Source organism: Meleagris gallopavo, chromosome 1 (assembly GCF_905368555.1).
Source record: "Meleagris gallopavo chromosome 1, MGAL_WU_HG_1.1, whole genome shotgun sequence".
Classification (NCBI taxonomy): Eukaryota; Metazoa; Chordata; class Aves; order Galliformes; family Phasianidae; genus Meleagris; species Meleagris gallopavo.
Genome location: NC_139404.1, coordinates 102,472,287 through 102,497,087, shown reverse-complemented (window position 1 = coordinate 102,497,087; position 24,801 = coordinate 102,472,287). Strand labels below are relative to the sequence as shown.

Here is a 24,801-nt window from a genome sequence, read left to right as displayed (position 1 = left end):
GTTTTGTTCAATAAACAATAGGAAGTTACCAAATATTTACATCTTATAAGTAGGAACTATAGTTATCTGATAAGATACAGTATTGGAGGCTGTGAGATCTTATTTTGAACCTCACTTAAACAGCACAGTACTTTACTGCTGTGAACCAAACTGCTGAATGAGCAGATCAGCGTCTCATCACAGCTCTGTTGTCAGAGGCAGCTTGCAACCTTGCAAAAACAGGATCAAAGACGAGCAAAGGACGTTACAAACAAAGCAACTGAAAATCACATTTTTTAATTAAGCTGAAGGCTGTACTCAAAAGTTATGCTAAAAAAATCAAAAATACATTCTATCTGTAAGAGTGTCAAATTGTGCCCTCAGTTCCACAGTATTAAAGCAAGGACAGAGTGTAAAAAGGCAATTTCTTCTGATGAATTGCTTAATTAAGTTCCGATTCAACTTTTATTGTATCCTGTAACATTTAACACAGAGTGGCACTAGAAACATTAAAACAGCTATAAATCTTGCATATAAAAGCATGAAATCTCACTGCTGTGTTCAACAGTCATGCAGTTTCTGGCCATTCCAAAAGTTCTGCTTCATTTCTAGTCGTTAATTGCATCTGAGAATTGTGCAAATGCTGCCCGTTCTGTTTGCCTGAACATGATAACTAATAGGCATTCATATACTCGATTTAACTGACAGGAACCTAGACCTGGTATACGGATATGATTTCTGAGCAATTGATACATTACAGTTTCTTTGCATGTAAGAAGCAATTGTGGCTTAGGATGCAAATCATATTAAAAACTGGGAAGTGTTATCATAGACTGTAGAAGGCCCAGGATTGACAGAACGTTCTTAGCTCATCTCTCTCTCCGGTTCTTGAAGAAATCTGGTTTCTGATCAGGAAAGAACCGTCACCCATCTGTCTGGACATGCTGTAGACACATATGACATAGCTGCCTCAAAGTAAGAAATTAAATGATGCTCGTTGGACTCTAACTCAAATGTTTTACTTTTATTTAGAGTAAGTAAAATAAATACGATTATAAGAGAGAGAATTTCATATAGAATTTAAAATTTATGTAGCCTGCGTCTCACGAGAGGGTCTGAAGAACACCTTCAGAATTGAAGGTCAACTCTGCAAAAGAGTCCCCGATTCCTGTTTATAATTTAAATCATTATTTAATGGTCTAAGTGATGCTTAAGGTAAACAAAGACTATATGCACTTATATGCTACCTTGAAGCTTAAGTGTACACCTGTGCAGCTTGTAACATCTTTTGAGTTCTTTCTTTTAATGGAGAACACCTTCTTCAAAAGTGAGTTGGCATTTTATCATGCAGAACTGAGATGTAGGCTCCTGATACTATTTCCTAATCTAATGTATTTTCTCCTTTACGCCTTTATTGAAGATCATATCACGTTAGCAGAGAAGCAGAGCACCTGATATGTAATCAATAAATGTGAACATTTCACAGAAACAAATTGCCCTCTGAGGAGGAATGGATAGCTAAAGATCATATTTAAAAAAATGTTCCATCTTTACGAATAGGAGATAGGGGTCATGTCAAAGTAATAAAAAGGCAGAGTAGAAAGGAGATATATAACAAAATGCATTCCTCTGTCTTTTTCCTATGCTAGGTCTATTATAACAGCATACAATACCCTCAAGTGTTTCACTGTTTATAGCTGAAGTTTTCACATATTCCCATGTCAATAGTGTGGGAAGCCTCATAGAAAGATCACTGCCATTGTAGTTTATATTTCTTTTATTGCTTAACCATACTTAGATATCCTAGTTTATTCACAAAAATTCTAGATTAATCTAGATTCTAGACTTGCCTGAGGCACATGGTGATAGCACAGCCTCTGAGATTAAGCCTTGCAGACTCAGAGCTGGAATTTAGATGTAATGTGAAGGAGAGACATCGTTCTCTTAATATGATGTTTTTTAATGCATCTTTCATTATGTCATCTGTCCACAACAAATTAAATGAAGCGAATATCAATGTGCAGAGGAAAAGCTTGTAATTTAAGAATTAAACAGCTGATGCACATGAAGAAACTGCCATCATTTATCATAAGCTTTTCTTTGAAGAATTTAATCCAATGTGGGAGTTCCCAAAAATAGGTTATGAAAATCATCTGCAGTTTGAAATGCATGAGTTTCTTTCTTTTGTAGTTAAGCATTAGCTTTGGGGGAAGAAGGGGGATTATGTGAGACAGATAAATCTCATTTGAAAAAAAAGTGAGCATTCTGGAAAGCCTACACGATACAGAAAGCTTCAACTGTTTAAGTTCAGGAGAGGGTGGAATTGAGGGTTAAGAGGGGGTTCTTCACCAGAGGGTGGTGGGCATGGAACAGGCTGCCCAGGGCAGTGGTCATGGCCCCAAGTGCTACAGTTCAAGAAACATCTAGACAATGCTTTCAGACATATGGTCTAATTTATGGGTGGTGCTGTGTGGAGCCCCGAGCTAGAGTCGATGACCCTTGAAGGCCCTTTCCAAATTGGGATATTCTATGATTCTGACTTAGTTCTGGACATTGATCGTGCCGCAAAGAAGAAGCATTATTCAGTGCAGGGAATCATCATGGCTTTGTAGCCCGATGTACAAAATCTGTTACTTTAATTTACTCTTGTTGCTAATGTTTAAAATAAGGAAAGTGTGAGTTCACTTAGCTACGATACAACAGGCAAAATGCTATCTTACACCAACTTCTATGCTATACTTCAAATACATAATACTTGTGCATACATTACTCTGCAAATTGTTTATTAGCTCTCTATGACTGGGTGCGTTTCTCCTGAAAGCCTGCTTTTAGAGCCATCCTCCTCATGCCATCAATACCTGTGACAACAGGCAGGAATCAGGAATCACTATTAGGAATTATACGCCTTGTTCACTTCCTTGGGAACTTGCATCTTCTTCATCTGTAACCTGCCCAAGAAACCAAACTATTATGACAAAAGTCCTTCTTTCATTTATCTCTTCCTGGAAAAAACCAGTTTTCCAGGCCCAGAGTAGCAGAAGCAGCATCTAACACAAGAAACTAGGAAAAGCAGAACTGAAGTGTTTAGAAAGCTGTAGTGATTTGGGATGGTTAGCTACCTACCCTCAAGAAAGACCTCCTGGGGATCCCATTCAGTACTAGTTGCCAGTCATTATCCTTCCTCATGGAAAATTTTCAAGGTCGTGGGCTGAAGTAAACAGTATCACTCCTGGGATGTTATTGGTTTTAGACCGCTTTACTTCGACATTCAGGCTTGAAGCTCGGACAAAACTATTTGATTTCTCTTATGCAGTGCAAAACTGCCCAGTCATTGGGTGCGCATGACACATACTTTATTTTCTCACTGTTTTTTATATGCAGTACAATACACGTGCAGACTGTCACACATTTGTGTCTGCTAGTAAAATATAAAACATATTGAAGAGAAGCTAGATGAAAGAACAAATGGAAGATGCTATTCTAAATCAAAATTTAAAAAAAACAGTCTAGTTAAAAAGAAATGTGATTGAATGCCATAGCTAATTTGAAATGCAATATTTGTTGTAGGTTTAGAGTAGTAGTTCCTGGTAAATGGAAAAGTGTTTTTGTGTTTCCACAGGCACGATGGGATGGCCTGACAGGGCGCATAACCTTCAACAAAACTGATGGCTTACGGAAGGATTTTGATTTGGACATCATTAGTCTCAAGGAAGAAGGAACAGAAAAGGTAAGCAAAACAATGACAGAAAGTTACTTTGGAAGTTGCATGGGAAAGTCCATTTTCCTCAGCTTAAATCTCCTATATTTGGGGTTAAAAAAACACTGTGACATTAAACAGAGCTAAGATTTTAAAAATTATTTTAAAATGTGTATCTTGCGTTTTTAGGTATTCGATAGCAATTTTGGATTGGTGATGTTACTACTGAATGTCAGTAATTATTCTAAGTGCACACTGCCACTGTAACTTAGAGTGGTCAGGTTATATATGTGCATACATATATACATAAAACTTAGACTTACATGTACTGCTTTTAAAAGGTGCAACATGAGGGAGAGAGAAAAGCAGATGGTGGAGTAATAGCCTCAAATAGCTTTGAGATGGTAAAAAATCTTGATGTTTTTGAACATGATCAGTAGTTTTGCCCTTACATCTCTAACCACTTATGATGGGTTATGCTGAACAGGTGACTAAATTAGCTATGTCATCTTTGTTTGAAAACAGAAAATTCTGCATAGTACAATTCCAGAAACTGGTTCTGCATTCAAAAAAAAAAAAAAAAGGTCAAATAAAATTCACATTATTCGAGGAAGTTCAAGGAAGCATGCCTCAGAAAAGCAAATTTGAAGTCAACAGTTCTTATTTCCCTTATTTACCACATACAAATTGTACTGAAGATACAGAGGGGTACTGCGGAGAGAACTCCTTGAGTCCAAAATGAACCCAGTAGCCAAGGATGTTTTTGGCTTTGCTCCAAAATAGCTGCTGCTACCATGCAAGCCACAGCAATGCCAGCCAGGAGCTGTGCTGGAGAACAGCAGGGTCTGTGGGTTCCCAGAGAGAGGTGGGGTGGTCTTGCCATGCTCTTGGTCAGCCAGCATGATTTCCCAGTGAGCACTGTAATGAGCAGCTACTGGAGGTGCCTGCAAATCCCCAAGGTGAGTATTACCAGCTCATGTCAGCTAGAGGCTGCACTGTCCCTTGCTCTGGGTACGCTGGTTTGACTCAGTGATGCTTTCTGTGGGTTAATTGAGACTTTAAATGTAATTGCTCCCACACAGCTCTCCAGACTCATTCTCTTTTCATTTTTAATGAAGTGCTCTGTTTATTTTTCTCTGTACCAAGGCTGCTGGCGAGGTTTCTAATCATTTATATAAAGTGTGGAAGAAGGTTTGTACACAGACAGGTGATGCAAAAAACCTATGGGTTGTGTCTTCAGACTCATCCTTTGGGTTTTGACAGTAACTCTCAAATTAAATTGCAGTTTAGAGACATCAGTCAATCTGAGAATGTGAATTGTTGTAGTACGATAAGTTTTGTTCAAACTTGAAATACTGTAGCCCTAAATAATAAAAAGACCTTGGCAGGAGTCAGACTTTTCATCAGGAACTTTTTTTTCACAATTACTTTATTTCTTGGAAGCTGAGCCTTTCCCTTCTTTAAGTAGAACACCTGGCTTCAGTGAAGCAGTCCTTTTCTCAGCAGTTATCTTTTCTGATTCACCTGGGATTTACCATGAGCGGTAAATTTATGACATTTCAAATGTATATTAGCACCAGCAGTAGGACTGTTTTAACATGCAAGGAGTATTTTTGCCTCCCACAAGAACACATACTGTGCAGGCAATGTTCTAGCATCATTGACTCAAAATTTTGACAAGTGTGTTATTAACTCCTTACAGAAAATAATATAGATGATTAAGTGGATGTTGTCATTCACTATGGAAATTTGAACTAAGCTTGTTTATAAAAGATGTAAATTCACAAATTTCAGTCCCCTTTTGACATAGGATGTCTCTGCCTGGTGGATAAGGCACCAAAGTGGGAGTCAGAGACCAGCTCCATGTGCCGTTCCCTGCTGGAGGTACAACCTACAGTTCCCTGTACCACAAAGTCGCCATTCTGTAAGGAGAAGATTACAATTGCATTTACTGTACTTAAAGTTGAAAATTTCTTATAACACTTAGAATTATATCTTTTTTTATATCTTTTGCACAGCTCTTATTATTTCCTCTCTCCACACACAATTAAAACCGATTTTGTTTTTGTGTTTTTTAATACTACGGCATAGAACAGTGTAAAATATCCCACAGTGCTCTTTTCTTGTTCTTGTAAAGGACATACTTAGTACCTTTGTTTTAATATCAATCAATGTGGCAAAGGCAAAAGGACTCAGTTTTCCTCATTCCCAGCGAATAGATCATCCTACCTGACATGCAGAACAGTATTGAGCCAATCTGGCTTTTGAGTCTAGGCACTCCATGTTATGCTGAATTTATTCAAACCAAATTACAATTGGTTCAGAACATAGATTTGCTGAGAAGGGCATATGACAACTCTCAAACTTGTCACTAAACTGCAATAAATCTCCTGGATTCACCATAGTGATGTACTGCCTTGGCCTCATTATTCCAGTGCCCCTCGACCTCCTCCATTGCTCTAAACAAGGTTGACCTCTGGTGTCATCCTTATCTTCAGATGTAGAGTGTTCTCCTGGTGTATTTTGTATGCACTGTGACTGTGTTGTTCCATGTTCTTCATGGTTGTTCTCTTCCCTGCTGCCAGCCGATAAAAGCAAATCAAGTCAGTATCAACAAGCAGAAGAGCTTTTGATTAACTCAGGCACCCTGGTGCAAATTCAAGGGCACTGGTTATTTACTGTGTTTCTGGTGCAGACTATCGTAATATACAACATCAGTTCCCCAACATGATCTAATTTTGGAAACAAAGGGAATGCTTGAAAAATACTTAAAGGGAAAAAAAAAAAAAAAAAAGACATGACTATCCCCAAGCATACTTTGGAGAAAATATTTATGAAAGACAAGAGCAGTGGCACTCAGGGACACAAACTCAAAGTTTGTATGAAGTGATATACTTATTAACCGGAATTGATAATCAGCAGACGCAAATTAATCTGCTGGGTTTGGTACAAAGGAGAAGCATTATCTACCTCAGTTAAGAACCAAAGAAAAAGAGTCCTGCCTGGCTCTGATGATGGAGCTTCTGATGGTGGGCATAGACCTTCATTACACAGGACAAGTCAGTGGATAGTGTCTTAGGCTTCCTTGTCAGCTTTGTGGGCAATCTCAGGAGGGAGAATCCAGAAGTTGATCTCTCCTGGGTAGAGCTGAAACATGCTGGCAGAGTGGCACAGCAGTGCAATTGGTTCAGTGGATGAACAATGTCAGTCCCCCAAGCCATCTATCTGGTGCTCGCCACAAATGTTCAAAATACAAACCAATCTGAGCAAGCTCCTTGCCTGAGGTTTTCCCACAGCAGCCCTCAACCACACTATATATGTAAACCAAAGGTAAAAAAATCTGAAAATGCTTTCAGACTGCATTTTTGTTAAGTAAATACTTATCTGAATAGATCAACTCCAAGGTTACAATTTCTGTCAGCATAAAGTAGAAGTCTAAATCCACTGAAATAATGGAGGTCTTTCCCTTTGGGCTTCAGATCAGACAATAAATACCACAATTCTTCACTGTTTCCAGAGTTAGAAAGGAATTAAAAATCAGTTTTGCCTTTGGTCACGTATATTTGCTAAACAAACACTGTTCAGGTGATGAGATGTTTTTACCTTGCTAGCTCTGTCATGTATAGTAGTCAATAAATAACAGAATAATCTTTACTAAACTTGATGAAGGCATAACAGAAGCAAAAGGCCACTGCATCTATCAATCTACTTCAACATATTTATTCAAGCTTTTAATCTCTTGCATTGGAAGACAGAGGTCTGGATGTGTGTTTCAACTCTACCATTTACAGAAGTAAAAAATCCATAAAAAAAGACATTTGACATTTTTTAGCAGGAAAGGAAGTCAACATGTTCCACTTTGTAGAAAATTGGCTAATACACAGCTGTATTGACATACTTTATAGTCTTACAGCGAATCAAGTTCAACATGCTTTTGAAAGAGCAGTACATTCCCTGTGTTTTCTAAATGTGACAATCAACCATTTAGTGTTGCTTCCTTATGCAGATCTACAGCTATATCCCTTCTCTAGCATCTTGTACTGCTGCTGTCTCTTTCTGTGGTGACTAGAGCCAGTGCACACTGATCAGACCATGAGCATTTAGAGAAATGCTGCATTCACTCAGACTGCTCACTGTGACCGGGCAGACTTTCACCTGCTCTCTTCTGTGTAGATTGGCGTGTGGAACTCCTACAGTGGCCTTAACATGACAGACAGCAACAAGGACAGATCAACCAACATCACAGACTCACTGGCTAACCGGACACTGATTGTCACGACCATTTTGGTAAGTCTTGGTGGACAGAACTGGAGTCCCCACTCGTGGTGCAGTTTGCAGGCATGGCTAGTGTTGTGTCGTGGGGCCCTACACAGCCACCATGATACTTCTGCCCTGCACTCCACTGCTGCTTTCTTCCATACTAAAACACACTTAGGTAAAATACTCCGTTTTAAAGCAAATTTTTGGATGTAGATTCAGAACCAGCATAAGTTGTCATCCATCCATGCAGTGGACTCAAAATACCCCACTACCAGTGAAAGACTCTGGGATACCTCTGTCTTCAAAACAGTTCAGCTTGCTTCAATATTTCAGAGAGGAACCCTGCATACTTTTCTTCCCAAAAGAGTTCTTCAATATTTCAGAGATGAAAGCTGTATGCTTTTCTTCCCAAAAGAATTAACACACATAAATGCTCAATTTTGTAGCCATTGTTTGTACATCCTTTCTTTTAACTGAGAGTTAAATGAAGAGGAATGAAAGAAAGCAACAAACAGTGGACAGACTGATTGAAGTATGTCCTTACTATGATAAACAGAAAATGTGAAAATGTTTTTCCAGCCATTTGCCCTGCCCCATAGTTTCTCTGTGTGGTCATTTATGCCACTTTTTTCCCCCCAACTATCCCATCCAACCCCTCAGGGGAAGAGCACAGAAACTCCCTCTATCCTTCTTTTCTATTGCCAGAATTCATTTTGCCACACTAAATTGCAGCAACATTTTCCCCCAGACCTTCTTCTAACCAAAATCCTTTAGAAAGAAAAGAAACAAAGTAGTTTGCAGTCTACTGCTGTTTTAATTTTTTCCTCTGAATGCCTGTTCAGCTCACAGCTACATCAAATGTTAGAGGATTTTTCAGTAAAGATGCATCTTTTTTTCTTGAAGATTGTCAGATTTTAGGTTCTGGTTATGATTCTTTTTCCATTTTTCAGGCTTCTCCTTCAATATGCCTTCCTGCTCCTCAGGGTGGGACCATATACAGATCTTGAATCTGATTCTGAAGCTGCTAAGCGCTGCTTTAATTAAAGCCCGTGGGAGCTATGAATGGTCTGTTCCACTGACAATTAGGGCCCTTACGCTTATCACTAATTGATTCCATGATTTTGTTAACATACCTAGAGTAGTCTTTAATGGACATAGTAAATGACTAGTATCCATCTAATTGCAATACATTAATAAAATATTCATTTAGAGAAACTGATATATTCTGAAAAAAATCTCATTTATATTGCTATTTCTGCTGTGTTTTTCTATAGGAAGATCCCTACGTTATGTACAAGAAGTCTGACAAGCCTTTGTATGGAAATGACAGATTCGAGGGTTACTGCCTGGATTTGCTAAAGGAGCTGTCAAATATTTTGGGCTTCATCTATGAGGTCAAACTAGTTTCTGATGGTAAATATGGAGCCCAGAATGACAAAGGAGAGTGGAATGGGATGGTCAAAGAACTCATAGATCATGTAAGATTGAATCATTCTCTCTTTATTCTCCTTTCAACTGCAGTGTTTTATATGAAGCCAGTCTACCTGAAATGTTTGCATTAGTTTACAGATTTTTTGAGCCACTGGTCAGTCCTACTGCCTCTGATTAGAATAGGAAATTACAGTAGTACATCTGAACTGGCAGTTTCTGGATCTAAGGGAAACCCCTAAGAGCAGTGAGTCAGTGGATGCTGAGTTCTCACAGATTATGCCCTCCTCTTCGTTACAAGCTCTTGTGGCAAAGGCAGAACTCACAGTACACCTCTGTCCTATGACAAACTGTGAACATCACCTTCCCAGGAACTGAGCTTCCTGGGACAGGGCCTCTCCAGAGGCCAAGTGCCCAAGCATGGTCAGACCTTCCACATACAGAAGCCATGAGGATCTCTAACATACAGAAAAAGGAATCAGAATGTAAAAAACTACTACCCAATAGTACCCTAGCACTGTTAAGTTTTGTCTTGCATTTCAGTTTTGTAGTCAAATTTAGCTTCTTTTTTAATACTCCAAGGAAAAAAATGGAAGGAATAGTAGTGTGTTTGCACAAAAACATGAAAAAGAACGAGTATTTTCCCATTTGTGTTTTCAGAAAGCTGATCTGGCAGTTGCTCCTCTCACTATTACTTATGTAAGAGAGAAGGTAATTGATTTTTCCAAGCCCTTCATGACGCTGGGAATCAGTATCTTGTACCGGAAGCCCAATGGCACAAACCCTGGTGTTTTCTCTTTTTTAAACCCTCTTTCTCCTGATATTTGGATGTATGTTCTCCTAGCCTGCCTCGGAGTCAGTTGTGTCCTCTTTGTCATTGCAAGGTAAGTCAAAGATGTTGTTTTAGATGCATCAGTATTAACCAGCTCTCATGCCATAGGTGTTGAATGGGCTTTGCAAAATAGCTATAATACTGTCCTAAGGCTGTTATCCAGTCTAAAACATAATGTTTTAGAAAATCTCTTGGTATTTGCACATCAACACTGCTATCTCTTTAATATATTGCAATGTGATAAGATTTAACTTTCCTTAAGGGCTTAATGGAGAGAAATATGTGATGAAATAGGTCAGCCTTTCTTTGCCAATGTGCAGTACCTCAGAACTTGTTGAAAAGTAGTTGGTATTAGTTGCATGTAAGCACTTCTTTTTTTCCAACTAACAGTGCATACACTTAAAAGGTAAGAAGGAGAACGTGAACATATTTTTGCTGAAGGATGCTAATTAGCTCAGCTCATTTCTTTTTGAAAACACAATATAATGTACCTAAAATCCCGGGGGTATATTCTGCAAAGAGCTACATAACCAATGCTCTCTCCCATAGCCATCCTGAGCTGCAACCTGCACTGCCTGTCAGTGACAGGTTCCCAGTAAAGTCCCAATGCAAAACCAGTAGGAAACAAGCGAGCACCACTTTTCTGAAAGAATCTAAAGCATATAGTGTTCTCAAAGCACTGAAATTGTGCTTGAAAGCTTCTGGACCAGTGTTGCGCAGTCATACAACAAGTTATACTTGACCAGCAGAACAGTCTACGCCCTTAACGTTGAACTTAACTTTAAAAACACAAGACATTTGATACGGTTTCACAAGCCAGCTACAAGCTATTTGTCATGGCCTCGGGGACCGTGGACAATGAGTCAGTTGCTCTGTGGCTTTGAGCAAGAGAAAGCCAAGCATGAAAGAAAATGAACTTAGAAACTTGTCAGAGGGAATTGGTCATTTGAGACATCTTCTGTCCTATACTTTTCAGTAAACATAAACATAACTGGTATAGTTATTGTTGCTTTCTTCAAATAATGACGTTGGAATTTCATTTCCTACTCTATTTTTTTTAATCTCATCCTATCCTTTGTTTTTTCCTTTTCATAATTTAGCAGATAGATCGATGTTTTATTAATGCTTCACAGATTTTATTTTTTGGATCATTTTACTTAGGATCACTATGGCTTCCTCCACTTTCATTATGCATTTTTTTTGCATGTAGCAGTGTATTCTACATTAACATGGGAAAACAGACTGAGAAAACATTGATACTATGAAATACAAGAACTGGAAGGATATATCATTGAAAACCTATCCTTTCACATCATCATCATAGCAAATGTAACATGGAAATGCTGCAGTTTTTAATGCAAATTCTACTTTAAAGAGTCAGCAATAATGTATACATTCCAATTATATGCCCTTATAACCTTCTTTCAAATATCAAAATGACAGTAATCTGAATCATTCATTGTGATAGATTCTGCCTGACTTCCACATGTGTGTGAGCCAAGTCAAATGGAGCTTTTACTGCTTTTCCACCACTTCACTCTTCTAATCAAAAGACACTGTGAAACCTTCATTCAGAGGAATAGTTCTGCTGAGAGTGATTGGCCTTGGGCATACATTTCTCTGCAGTCCATTGAACAAACCTAGTTCTCGGAGGTCAGCCTATGTGAAAGCTTCAGTTGTTTGCATGCTTCTATACCAGTGCCAAAGTACAGAACTTTGTGAGATTTACTTTTTCATTTAAATTTCTGAGAATGTGAAGAAGGAGAAAAGAATTAGAGGATAAGAGGTCATGAGTTAACTTATTGGTGTTGGCCCTATATAACAGAGAAAGTTCATCCCACCCTGGCAGAGATGGGATTGTACACAATTAGTCATGACTTCCCACAAGCTCTTGCAGTGGCTCACTGTACCATAAATAACAGCTCTTACTGTACGCAACTCATGATCTCACTCATGACTAATATTAACTCTGCTCAATTATGACAGATTGCAGTTGTGTCCCAAGACTGAAAACATCCTCTCCACCTCAGAACAGGCAGAATGGGAAACAAAGCCCAAATTATCCTCAGCTCTTCTAGTTTTTTTTTAAAAAAAACATCATCAAGACTGAAAGAATACATAAACTTCAGGGTTCTCTCCCGTTGCAGAGCTTCCTACTCACACACACATGGCTGGGAAAAAATCAAATGGAAACACAGTACTCATAGATCATCACATGAAACCTGTTTGCTTTACTCTCTTGGCTGTTAGATATTGCTCCAAATCACAGCGCAGCTTTTGGGTAAATCCGTAGCTCTGGCCTGTGTTACTGTGGGGTTTTGTTGTTGTTTTTTTTTTCCCCTAAATCTTTCTAAAAAGCAGAAGTTCTAGAAGCCTGATTTCCCTATAGATTCATGTCTCATGTTGGACTGTGATTACAAACTGAAGGTTTGCTTGCTTGTCTGCTGTCCTTGCAGTTGAAGAATATATAAGAGATTCCTTGCATATGCATTAACAGCTATGGCACATGCTGGGAGTTTGTCCTGCTGTTGTCCCGTGGTAGGAAGATTTATCAAATATTTCAGTAAATATTGGCTAGAATGGTTTTAGGAATTTCAGAAATCATCTGCTTTTTAACACTTCCATAGTAAATTAAACATTTAATGGTGTTTTGACATCAGTTCACAGAAGACAAATACTTGGGAATATCTTCATGGACTGAGGTAATTTTCCTGTTCTTTCTTCAGATTTTTCAGCAGCTGAACCATTTCTCTCTGAGTACTTTGTAGCCCCGTTATCATCACATTAATTTTTAAACTCAAACACTGACATTTTTATCACTGCTAAAGGTTACGGATTGACAAAGCTCTTTTCCTAAGCACACTAAATGAAGAAGGCATTTACTGCCAAGATTTCCCTTTACTGCTATGTCAAACTCCCTGTGCTCTTTGCATCGCTGATGGTAGAACTGAGGTAACTATAGTCATACAAGGTGAATAAAAATCACACACACCCTATGTAAAAGGTGCTTAGGTAACCTTGAACACGTTGTTTGTAAGAAGGAGAAAACTAAAGGGAAATGACCAGAAAAACACCAGACCTGAGTGAGTGATGAGATAGAGCAGAACTGTAATCCAGCCTCTTCACGGTGTTCAGCTCAGCACACAAGAAGAAAACCACCTTTTTTTTTTTTTTAAGATGGAAGTGTAATATAAACCTAGTATCACATTAAACTATACGTTTGTTGTGATAAAAAGTCTTTCTAGTTTGGCAGAAAGAGTTTTGCTGCCAGAATTTCATTGTTGCTTTCTATCAACCACTGTTTGGCTGTTTTGGTGATGGAGATGTTTGTCCCATCGCAGCCTGGGTTCTCCCTCCTGGTCAGACCCTAGAGCTGTTTGCACATCTTCTCACTGTCCTGTGGGAGCATGTTTTTGCTCATGTGTGCACAAACTGAGATGGGAACCATTTCATTGCTACACAGAGGCTTTCTGAAACAGAACTTGGTGACTCTTCTAACTGGTATATGCAGAACAGTTGTAACTTGAGTCTGAAAACTGTGTCTTCTGCTACAATTTTTAACCACTATGATACTAGTAATGGTAATATTGCTCAGATAATGGCATCCTAAGCTGCATACTGTTTCAATTAGTGAGTTCATGACTACCAGAGTTCATTTCTTCAGCTAAGCAAGGCGCTCCGCTTGCAACCGTGCATAAACTCAATGCTTAATTATATTGTTGAAACAGTAATTAAAATGTATTGGCATGACATTGTCAATTAAAGCTATAATCATAAACTTCATGAAAAAGTATGCAGCGAGCCATGCAGCAGAGGGAAACAACAGCAGGCAAGACACCCTGGGGAGGAGTGGTCTTTAGAGTAACTCTGCCAAGTGTATTGCAGACCAGAATGGATATAGTTTGCATTTATAGCACAATGCATGGGGAATAGAATAGAATCCTTCCATTTGAGGCAATCGCCCGCATGATTCTTTCCACACAGCGTAGCCCTATGGCTTTCAGGTTCTGCAATTGCTCCACACCACTTTCCAGCCGCTGGCAGCCATTTTCCCTGATGCCAGGGCAGCTCTGTGAAGGCATTCCACATCGAGTATCTCGACCAGCTGAAAATGGATGCCTCGAAAGGTCTTTTCTACCTTCACTATTCTCCAAATACTCTGCCATGGAGCAGTGCTGGAGCTTCAAGCAGTCTCCCCTGGTCTGCTTGAGATCTACCTGGGAGCAACATAGGCTGGAAAGCACTGGGAGAGTTGGGCCCTCCTAGCAACACCGGCCACAAAGTGTTGGGGGATTTGAGCCTCTCCAGCAACCTCAGCTTTGAGGGCAGTGACCAAGGAGCAGCAAAAGTAAGGACGCAGGTCCTGCGCTAGGAGCAAGGCCGTGACATTCTGCTCCACAGCTTGCGTGAGGCAGCTGCTGGACATCCTGCAGACAGCCTTCCCACTGAGGTTTCCTTTTTTCATGTTTTCTTCATTAATCTCCTCATTTTGTGCGTTGTTCAGGTCTGCTGCCGCTGTGTGTATTTTATTTGATGTTTACAGATTGTTTCTGTTAACTGCCACAGGTTTACACCCTATGAATGGTATAACCCCCACCCGTGCAACCCAGACTCAGATGTGGTGGAAAACAATTTTACTTTACTAAATAGTTTCTGGTTTGGAGTTGGAGCTCTCATGCAGCAAGGTACATCGGTTACACTTCGTTATCGCACACGTCCCACAGTCTGCTCAAGGGCTTCTGTGCTGGTAAACTCCACCCTCTGTAATTACAGCTTATACTGTAAAACCTGATTTCAGAACAAAAGCGATATAGGAAGGGAAGAAAGCAACGTATCTCTGGAGCTGGGAGATGGCAGAGGAGGGGAACCTGCGGAATCCAGGATAGAGATGCAGAAGGAATGAGGGGAAGTCTGGGAGAGAGGCACGCAGACAGATCCACATTGGAGTTGCTGAGGTTTAACAGAAAATATTCATTAGATATGATGTTCTTTATGATGAAGTTCAGTCTGTTGATTTAAGAGGTTTGGCAACAGGAAAATATCTTCCCAATTGAGCTTCATCCCAGTAGAATCAGTAACAGCCTTAGCTACCCTAGAAAAAAATGTTTTCACTGCCAAACAGAACAGATAATGTAATTTCTTCAGAATTATTGTTAAGTTTGTTGGCACTTGTCAAACGCTTTGTTTAAAACAAAAACCAAACCTTTTTTTTATGGCTTTTCTGCAGGTATGAGTCCCATCCTTCTGTAATCGAATCCAACCCTAGAAGCATTAACTTAACACTGTCACAAGTCCCTGTTGCTGATGATTTTGGAAACAGCTGACATTATACACAATTGACAAGGAAAGGCAGTGAAGCTCACTTCATATGGGAAGTAAAAGAGATATGTGTATTGACCACATTTGGTTATGGCATATATATTCAAAGGTTTCCAATTAAGTTACTATTTGCCAAAACTGGGGTTCACTGAAAGGAATGAAAATAATTTCTGACAAAATTTCCACTTGAATCAAAGCTGAACAAAAAAACCCACCCCACGACAACAACCAAAAAGGCAATCCAGAAGAAATATCATTTTGCTTCAGTATTAGATTCCTAAACATTTAAGTAAGGAATGTAAAACCATCTCTACTCTCATGCAGGTACAGTTTATTCTTCCCTTTTTAACAGACATGAGTAGCAATAAAAGAAACATTAGGAGGATCTTTCCTGGACACGGTAGAGATTGAAGTTTGTCTTGTATCTAGGATACTCTTGCTTGTATTGGTGCACTAATGCATTGACAGAATAGAAATGCTCCTTGAAGCCATTCAAAGCCTCACAGAAATGGCTTCGAAGGTGACCAGCTGAAGGAAGAGCCATTCTGTTTTGCTCCTTTGTTCTGTTGTCCTGTTGATCAGTGAGATGCAGACTGAGGTTTTACAGTATCAGGCAGGTGTGTGTATATAGCTGTGACTGCCGTGTGTGTGAAAGTGCCCCAGGATTTTGTGTTTCAATGTACTGCCTTTTTTGGAGTTTACCATCATCCACAGCAAACTGTGGGATGCAGTGTCTGCTCGTTACCACTACCTTGGGTACATGACAGTCAGCCCCAACCAGACTCTGCTTGTCTTTCAAGAAGTATAAAAACAAAACAAGAGAAAGAAAGAAAGAAAAAACATTTGTAAGGCAACACAAATGTTTCCATGTACAAACTTGTGGTGCGTGTGATTGTAAGTGCATCATTGCTAATGTGAAGAGCTTGAACATGGAGTGAATGGTTGTGAGACTCTGCATCTACTGTTATACTCTTTCTTGTTGACAGCAGCTGATTGCTATGCTTGATTGGAAGCCACTTGTTATTAAATTTTAAAATGTGATGATCAGACTTTCTCTTTTCTACAGAGCGTGAGCAAAGTCTGGATCAGGATTGGCTGTCATGTCTGCCATAAAAAGGCACTAGAGAGACTTCAGCAAGTATTGTCCCTGACCCTGAGTCTAACTAGCAACATTCCTATTTAGATGTTATTTCTCCTGGTTTTCCCCTGAAAGTCTCAAATATGTTATGCATACTCTGAAAGCATTCAAATTGGTCACATTTCATCAAATTCATTCAGAGAAACAAATTCATTCAGAGAAACAACTGCTTTTAGGAAGGCATGTTACATGCCAGAACCGCCTTCCAGGCAGATGGGCAGAACAGCAGTATTCAATTCAGGAAAGTACTTAGGATGAAGTCAGGGGCATGAAGCTTATACTAATGCTTTCTGCTGCAGTCAGGAAACACAGAAAGGTGAACAATGAAATAATCATGGGGCTGATCAAGAGAGATGCTGGGCCTGCTTGTTTCTTCTGGGAACAGAGCGTGCTCAGCACCTTCCAAAAGCAAAACCCAACACTCACTGCATAATTAATAGACCCAGGAGCCTTGAGCTTAATTGCACAGAATGTGTTCTGCTACTTTTTCACAAACAACTTTTTGCCAGAGGAAATCATGGGAGGGTTGCCACCCTACAAATTCAGCACGCAGGGCTTCTCCACATATTTGCTTGTGCCACCATGCAACTGCACTGGCAGATTTCTTTGTTGCTTGCTAGGATTATTTGTCTGTATACAATATATACTACGTGTTTCATCAGGGCCCAAGTTCAGAGTTTGTATGTGTATAGCTGCCTGAGCTTTAAAAACATTACACCTTCAGGATGGTCTGAATCAGCATTCCTAGAAGCCAGCTTTTTTAGGTCAGTCCTAGTTTGAAGATAAATACACGCTTAATTCTGAGAGCAACAAAGCAAAAAGCAAAAAGAAAAAAAAGATTTCATGCTATTAAAAAAATCTTTATCTGGAAGACAAAAGAAGAATAGAACACAACCACAACACAAACCTAAATAGAACAACAGCTCTAGAAATGGGTAGACTGGAATCAAATTTTAAGCAAGAGCTTTTGCTTTTAGACCGCTAGCCTAATTTGAAATCTGTACAGCACCAGAGCTGTGCAAGCAGAGCATCTGCTCTTGCAGTTCGGCAGTTCTGTCAGCCTCCTGAAACCCTAGGGCTACACTCAGCATTGACCTTTAAGAGACATATTTATATGTTTATGAAGCTGAGTTAAATCTGTTTGCTAGCTGTTTGTAAGCTTCTTACCCTTTCAGTTTTTGCCCCAGAAGTCATGTTCACTGTTTTTGTGAAGTCTGAAAACATTTTCTATAACCCACTTATATTTCTTCCAGAAATCGTTAAATAGCTCGAGAGAGAATGCATTATCAGGATGTTTTCCAATAACATAAATATTTGTTGCATCAAAAGTTTTCCATACTGAGGTTTCCATTCACAGGCAGAATAAATTCTTAAGTTTATCTTTCATCAATAAAATAATTATGCTGATGCTTTACTTTGAAATCAATAGTATTCAAGTGGATGTCTAAGTATTTTGTCAAACCAGATCCCATTTAATGAGCTAAATTCAGAGGGGAGGCCTCAAAACAAACAAACAACAAAAACAAACAAACAAACAAACAAAAAACTTGCATGAAAATGCTTGAGTACCTGTGTTGCTTACTTACATTCACTCTGAGCTGTTAAGAAGCCATTTTAGTGCACTTACCACCCAAGCTGGGAGCATGTTATTCCAGGGGATTTTATGACTATGGCAGATCATTTTGATACTTGTCAGTGTGACATGCAGGCTGAACTGCTAAAACCTTTTCATTCACTAGTGTCAAATACAGCGTCCAAAACTTTGCATTGCCCTGTACATCCAAAATGAACTTCCATTCACCCTCTGAATTTTAAAATGTAAATCACACTTTTGTAGTAAAACGTGTTCTGGATGGTGAGCTCAGGTTCATGCAGGCTCATGAATACACTGGAAGTATATTGATCACCTTGTTCCTACTTAGGTATGTGGATAGAAGGCACACAGAGCAGCTTCTTCTTGTAAGGCATTTCTCCTAGGCAGCTTGTAAGTAGAACAGCATTCTGCTAAAGATCTCTGGTTAAAAATATTGATTATGGTATACTGGCAAAAAGAGAAATTTAGGAATCAGATAAAAAATACTAGTACAGCTTGTTTGGGTTAGAAGGTTAATGGCACAATGAGCATTAGCTCAGAGAGGTAACGGGGTTTAGATCCAAGGATAATTCCATTTGTCATGTACCATGGCATACATCCCCTTCACACTGTGTTACCATTATAAATGTTAGATGTGCATCTGTGAGATTACTGTTTAAATCATTTTATTGTACTATGGCTCATAAAAGCATTTTGTGCCTAAAAATAGTCTGTGGTATCAGAAAAGGCATCTTTCAGCATCGCCTTAATGTGATTGTTTTGATGATATTGTAACAGGATCAGAACTGATGCCCAAAGCTCTTTCCACCAGAATAGTTGGAGGAATATGGTGGTTTTTCACCTTAATCATAATCTCATCCTATACTGCCAACCTGGCTGCATTCCTGACGGTAGAAAGGATGGAATCCCCCATTGATTCAGCCGACGATTTGGCAAAGCAAACCAAAATAGAGTATGGGGCTGTTAGAGATGGATCCACAATGACCTTCTTCAAGGTAAGATGGCGTCAGACAGCTCTGAGCGGTGAAACTGACCTGTGGATGATTACCTGCTACCTTTGCTGTGAGGAGCAAACCCATGCCTTTGAGAGAGAACCTGAAGGGAACGAGGCCATGGACCTGAAGACATTCTCCCTCAGATTGTTTCTCACAGTAGGATCTCAGCTTCATACAAACACTTGGCTAAGATTGATTATGAAGGTCACATCTGCACTGGAAAAACACTGCACATAATCGAAATACAAGCTGGTTTGCCTCCTTCTTAAAATATTCCATGGTCAGCATTATGCATACTACTAATATAATGGCCACATACACACATAAACATGTCTGTAAGCAAAGGATCATTTTGTGTGGCTAATTGCTTCATAGATAAATGCATTGGTTGTTTTTTGTTTTGTTCTTTTTTTTTTTGTTGTTTTTTTTTGTTCTTTTTTTTTTTTTTCACTATTAGTATTAATTAGACAGAAAATGGGTTAATCTCATGAAATGTCAATTTTCAAAGCCAACCAGTTTAGGAAATACACACAAAAATCCTGTGACAATTAGAATTAATTAGCAGCTTCATCAGTAGTCTCAGCAGGGAAGTTAAGCACTGAATAAAGTGGTATCATGCTTTTTACTGTAGCATCTGAGAATGGTGTTTATAAAAAGTCAGATATGCAGTGCCTTTGTGAATGAGACACCCTGGTGGAACAACATGTGGGGCAAAATAACCCTTGATTCTGAACGAGCAGATTCAGCTCCTGTGCTGAGAGACCTCGTGCACCAGTCTGTATCCCCCTGCACTGCTTTAAGCACAACCCCCTTACATTTCTACTTGAGGCGAAGTGAGCATTTCTACACTCAGAAAGGATTGGTATTTAGGTCATTTCTCAAAACCTGAAATGCTTATCAAGGTCATTTCAATTATGTGGTAGCACCATCCCTAGTGGAGCTATCAAGGGTGAATTCCCTTTGTAATGACTCTCCTGTGGCTGAATATAAATGTTTCTGCGCTGAAAGAAATGCAAAAAGTAGAGCATTTTTTCCAGAGCCTTGTTATAGTCAGTTCTTGGAAGGATGAGCTGACATTTCTTTAAAGACATGCCGGGAAACCAATCTCAAGATATTCCTGGAAACTTCATTAGGTGAGGACAGGATCTTGATACGAATGCAAAGCAATGGGAAACAGCCAGTGCTGCCCTCTGGGTTATCTCCTGGGTATAAGAGCTCTTCACCACCTAAAGACAGATGCTGTCATTGCCATTCTGAAGTCAAATTCAGCACAAGAAAGAACTCCTCAAAATCTGCTCCCTCCGCAATATTTCATTGGAAATAACTTGTAATTTCACCACAAGAAGTTGAGAACAAATTTCTAGAGCTGTTTCCAGCTCTACAGTGATTTATTTATTTATTTATTTTTCACCATTAATCCTTCAAGGTAAAATGTGTAGGCTTTAAAGTATGCAAGCCTCTTAAAAATAATAAGGTGATTAAATATCTATATGCTATACATGCCAGCTTACTTGTGCCTGAAATATGTGTGTGCATAAAACCAAAGGGAAGGACATCAGTTTTAGTACAGAATGGAGATAGATAAGCTGGCAGAATGAAGGTGACATAGTGAAAGGTGCATAGAAAATGCAATTCATTTCACTTGTAAACTAGTGAGGCACACACAGCGCTATATAATAAATGTGATTATTTTTATTAGCCTTATTATGTAGCCTTTCATGACTCTCACAATATTAGGATTTCCTTTCTCTGACTAAAAGTTCAAAATTTTCACAGTATGTGTACAGTAAATACAACAGATAACTTATGTATGCAAAAGGAAGTCTCTGTGCCCTGCGAGGACATCGCTTTGCCTCCCTTGTACTGTAAAATACTGCATATATTTCTGGAGCTAAGTAAGCTCACACAGAGCCACATGCACAGCAGTGAGAGAGCTGGGGGATGTAAAACCCAGTAGTCAGAAGGACACATCAGGGGTAGGTGTTTCTGTGTGTGCCTTATGACACAGTTTAAGAGAAAGCACTCTTGCCATAAAGGATTGAGAGCTTGTATCCCAGCTGTGAATAGCCTCTCTAGACAAACTCTTGCTAAAGAGGCAATATTTTCAAGAATGTTCCTGCAGTGGCTATGCTTTCTAACCAGGTATTGAGGACAATGAAAACAAAAGCAATTGAAATTATCTGTGGAAGACAAGAGACTCTTGGCGTTAAAGGAACCCCAGGAGTCAGCCTCGCAGCCCCTTACACAAATTTGGGCAAAATTCAACGCATCTATATGATAAATTTTCCACTGCTTTCTTGCCTCTCTGTGATAATAGATGTTAATCTCAACTTACAAGTCCTGCTAGGTCCCACCTCCAGATGTGCAGACATTTTTCCACTTAAATCAATGAGAAGCCATTTGAATCAAGTTGCTAAGTCAAGAAGCTGAGATCTTTCTATCAAACTTATCTGAATAAGGAATACATCTTTCCAGTAAATTCAATATCAGGTTCAATTTACTGCATAAATGTATCATCAGTTTCAAAAAGTATTCCCAGCTGAACAGTACAAATGCCTTCTACTTGCAAAAAGCCACTTAACCATCTCCAAAGCTTACTGATATCCAGTGGCTTAAAGTCTTGGTTGAAACCTAGGTGAAATTCACAGGTATTGAATTCACAGGAAATCATATTAGCTTTTAAAGCTCAAAGAACCAGAAAATCAGCTGCTCCCAGGAATTTCCCAGACACTAGTATTTAATGAGTGCTTGTGGTCTCCAACACAGTGAGCCTAAAATCAGCTGTGATGGCTTCAAACCAAAGATACGAACAATGAAGAAGGTGAGAATATACTGCTCCAGAACTGGGGAAGTGCATACATGGAGGGGACCGTGGGCTCATATTTATACCAAAATTTGGTTTGTGCGTGTCTGGCTCATGCTAGGTACTGGCACAAAATAGTTCAGTAATGGTTGGCTATCTTGAGACAAACAGTTTCTAATGGTCCGACTTCCTGTAGGTCTAACATGCTGTTTCATCCAGAAGCGACACTGTGCTCAGTAGGCTTGGACAGCACACAGAAGAGCAAGGTTTAATTGTGCTAGCTCTGTGCAACTGCTTGAAGGTTTCTGGATTGCAGATAGCACCGCTTGAGGGTAGCAGGCAAAGTGCCCCTGAGAACGCTGAGCAGGCTCAGTTTGTCTTCTCAGACCCTGTGAGGATGCTCACACAGAACAGGGAGTGGAGTGGGGAGGAAGGAATGTCCAGCACTGCATTCAGGCAGCTATGACTTTTGGCACCCCTCTTCCCTGTGCCTCTAGGTATTGACACAAGCCATGTGCACACTCCTACTGAGGCCAGTGGTAAAAATTCCCCAAACTTCAGTGGGAGAAGGATTAGGTCCTTAATTCTGATTGCAATGGAAAGTTGAAAGCAGAATTTTGCTTAGAAGCCGCTTTAGGTTTGTTTGTCAAACTTTATCCTTGAAGTACATGACTTTTAGGCAATGATATCAATATAAAAGAGCCAGTGCTTTACTCATCTTCAGCTTTTGGAAGAGTACACTCACCCTGACTGGCAGAAACCCCGATACTGAGTACAAGAGTATCCAGCTGCACTAATTTGCTGGGTTGTGTGTAATTATTTGCTGTAATCCATGTAACAGCATTAGCCCAAAAAACTTCAAAGCCCTTCACGGTTGTGCCAGTAACGGAGTTCCTGGCACTGCAAGGGAAACAGAAGAAGCATAAAGCACAGTGAGAGTGAAAGGTTGCAGGAAGGAAAACCATTTTTTTATTCGAGATACGCTATTGACATCATTCACAACAAGCCAAACGATAGGGCCTATCAAGGTGGAGGAAATGTTTACAGGTGTAATTTGAGTGCTTTGGTGTGATTCTGTGTCCTCATTTTTCCTTCTTAGAAATCCAAAATATCAACATATGAGAAGATGTGGGCATTCATGAGCAGCAGGCAGCAGACAGCGCTGGTGAAGAACAATGATGAGGGAATCCAGCGTGTGCTCACGACAGACTATGCGCTGCTGATGGAGTCCACCAGCATTGAGTATGTGACTCAAAGAAACTGCAACCTCACTCAGATCGGGGGACTCATCGATTCGAAAGGCTATGGTGTGGGAACCCCTATAGGTAAGATGTTTTCCAGCACAGGTGATGTGGAGCACACCCAGCAATGTCCTCTACAGATGTGTAGATGACTAGCTGAATTATGCCCTATTCTTTTAGAAAACATTTTCATCAAAACGGACTCCGGGAGTCTCCTTTAAGGCAAAAGGTCTCCTCTTGTATCCACTTATCTGCAAGCAGCCTCTGTAGCGAATAAGGAATATAGCAGTGCAGGCTACATTTGCAGAGCAAAGTCAAGTAACCTTCTTGCCTTCTGGAGCGTCCCCTCTGCGACAAACTGGATGTCCCCTGTGCTGCTCTGTTCTAAGTTCAAGTTGCACTACTTGCTTTGTGAAATCAAGTAGTCTCGGGGAAGGTGGAAGAGGGGACAACAAATGTGTCCAATATACACATCTGAAAGAAAGTATGAAAAGAGACTAATTTCTGTTCTATTTTGAGACTCGAGAGCTGCACATAAGAACAATGAGAAGCAATTGCAAGGTTCTGCCTTTGCATCAGGGACTTCAGTGTTTCAAGATAAGCAGAGCTTAAGATTCCCAGGCTCTATGAACTCTTTCCAGCAGAGTTTTAGCATACTCAGTGTCCTTTACAAGATCTTTTTAATTGCAGAGAATTACATAACGTGCGTTTTTTTTTTCTCTTTGCTTGCTTGTTTTGTGTTTGTGTTCTTATGAATAATGGGTACTGGGCAGCCAGATCTTTTTCTTGCATTGTATTCTTCTCCATACTGCTCACATATATATTTACTTTGTCTCACTCAATTAATAGTTACACAATTCTATTGACTTCAGGAGAATTAACTAGTGTTTATAATAGGTGAAGTATTTGGTCCGTTAGTTGCTTGGTAGATCAGATATAAATAAGAGAAGAAAAACACCACTGCACTTTGAAATGGGATTCTGTATGTCACTGAGCACTTCAGATTGTCACACAAATAATATTTTAAGTATATTTTTCCACTGTCTATATGAGGATGGCTTTCTGTCCTTATGGAAAATGGTACAAGTGTTAAAATATCCCCAAATAAAGACAAACGAATGGCAAGAGTTTCATTGCAGTTATAAAGCTACCACACTTTAAACCAAGAACAATGAAGGAATAATTGGAACAGATGGCAATCCTCGGAGAGAGTGCATCCATTGGAAATACAGCTGTGAAATATATTTATAAGATGTTTCTCGTATGATAAATGTGCCTTGATCTTTTTTCTTAACGAAAACCAGCAAAATTCAGGGGAATTGATACCTCTAAGCACTTGGGAATACTGCAGTGTCATCAAGCTTCTTAAGCTTTTAAAAAGTTGATTTCACAGATAAGATGAAGTGTCTAAATCTTCATAATATTCACATAAAGCCCATAGCCTCTGTCAGTCTCTCACAGCATTCAAAACAATCGCACTGCAGAAGCTGCACTGAAAACAAGACTTATCTGTGA

At 39.5% G+C, this 24,801-nt stretch overlaps 1 protein-coding gene across 2 annotated transcripts in view; it reads left to right on the top strand.

Moving 5' to 3' along the window:
• The window catches only part of GRIK1 (glutamate ionotropic receptor kainate type subunit 1), a 155,953-nt gene that overhangs the window by 116,928 nt on the left and 14,224 nt on the right, over positions 1-24,801 (top strand). For both annotated transcript variants that reach the window (XM_085241735.1, XM_085241740.1), the window contains exons 8-14: positions 3,599-3,706; positions 7,850-7,963; positions 9,211-9,414; positions 10,025-10,248; positions 14,763-14,881; positions 19,025-19,242; positions 23,145-23,370. In XM_085241735.1, coding sequence (XP_085097861.1) covers positions 3,599-3,706; positions 7,850-7,963; positions 9,211-9,414; positions 10,025-10,248; positions 14,763-14,881; positions 19,025-19,242; positions 23,145-23,370 — 1,213 coding nt within the window. The remainder of the gene's footprint in view (positions 1-3,598; positions 3,707-7,849; positions 7,964-9,210; positions 9,415-10,024; positions 10,249-14,762; positions 14,882-19,024; positions 19,243-23,144; positions 23,371-24,801) is intronic.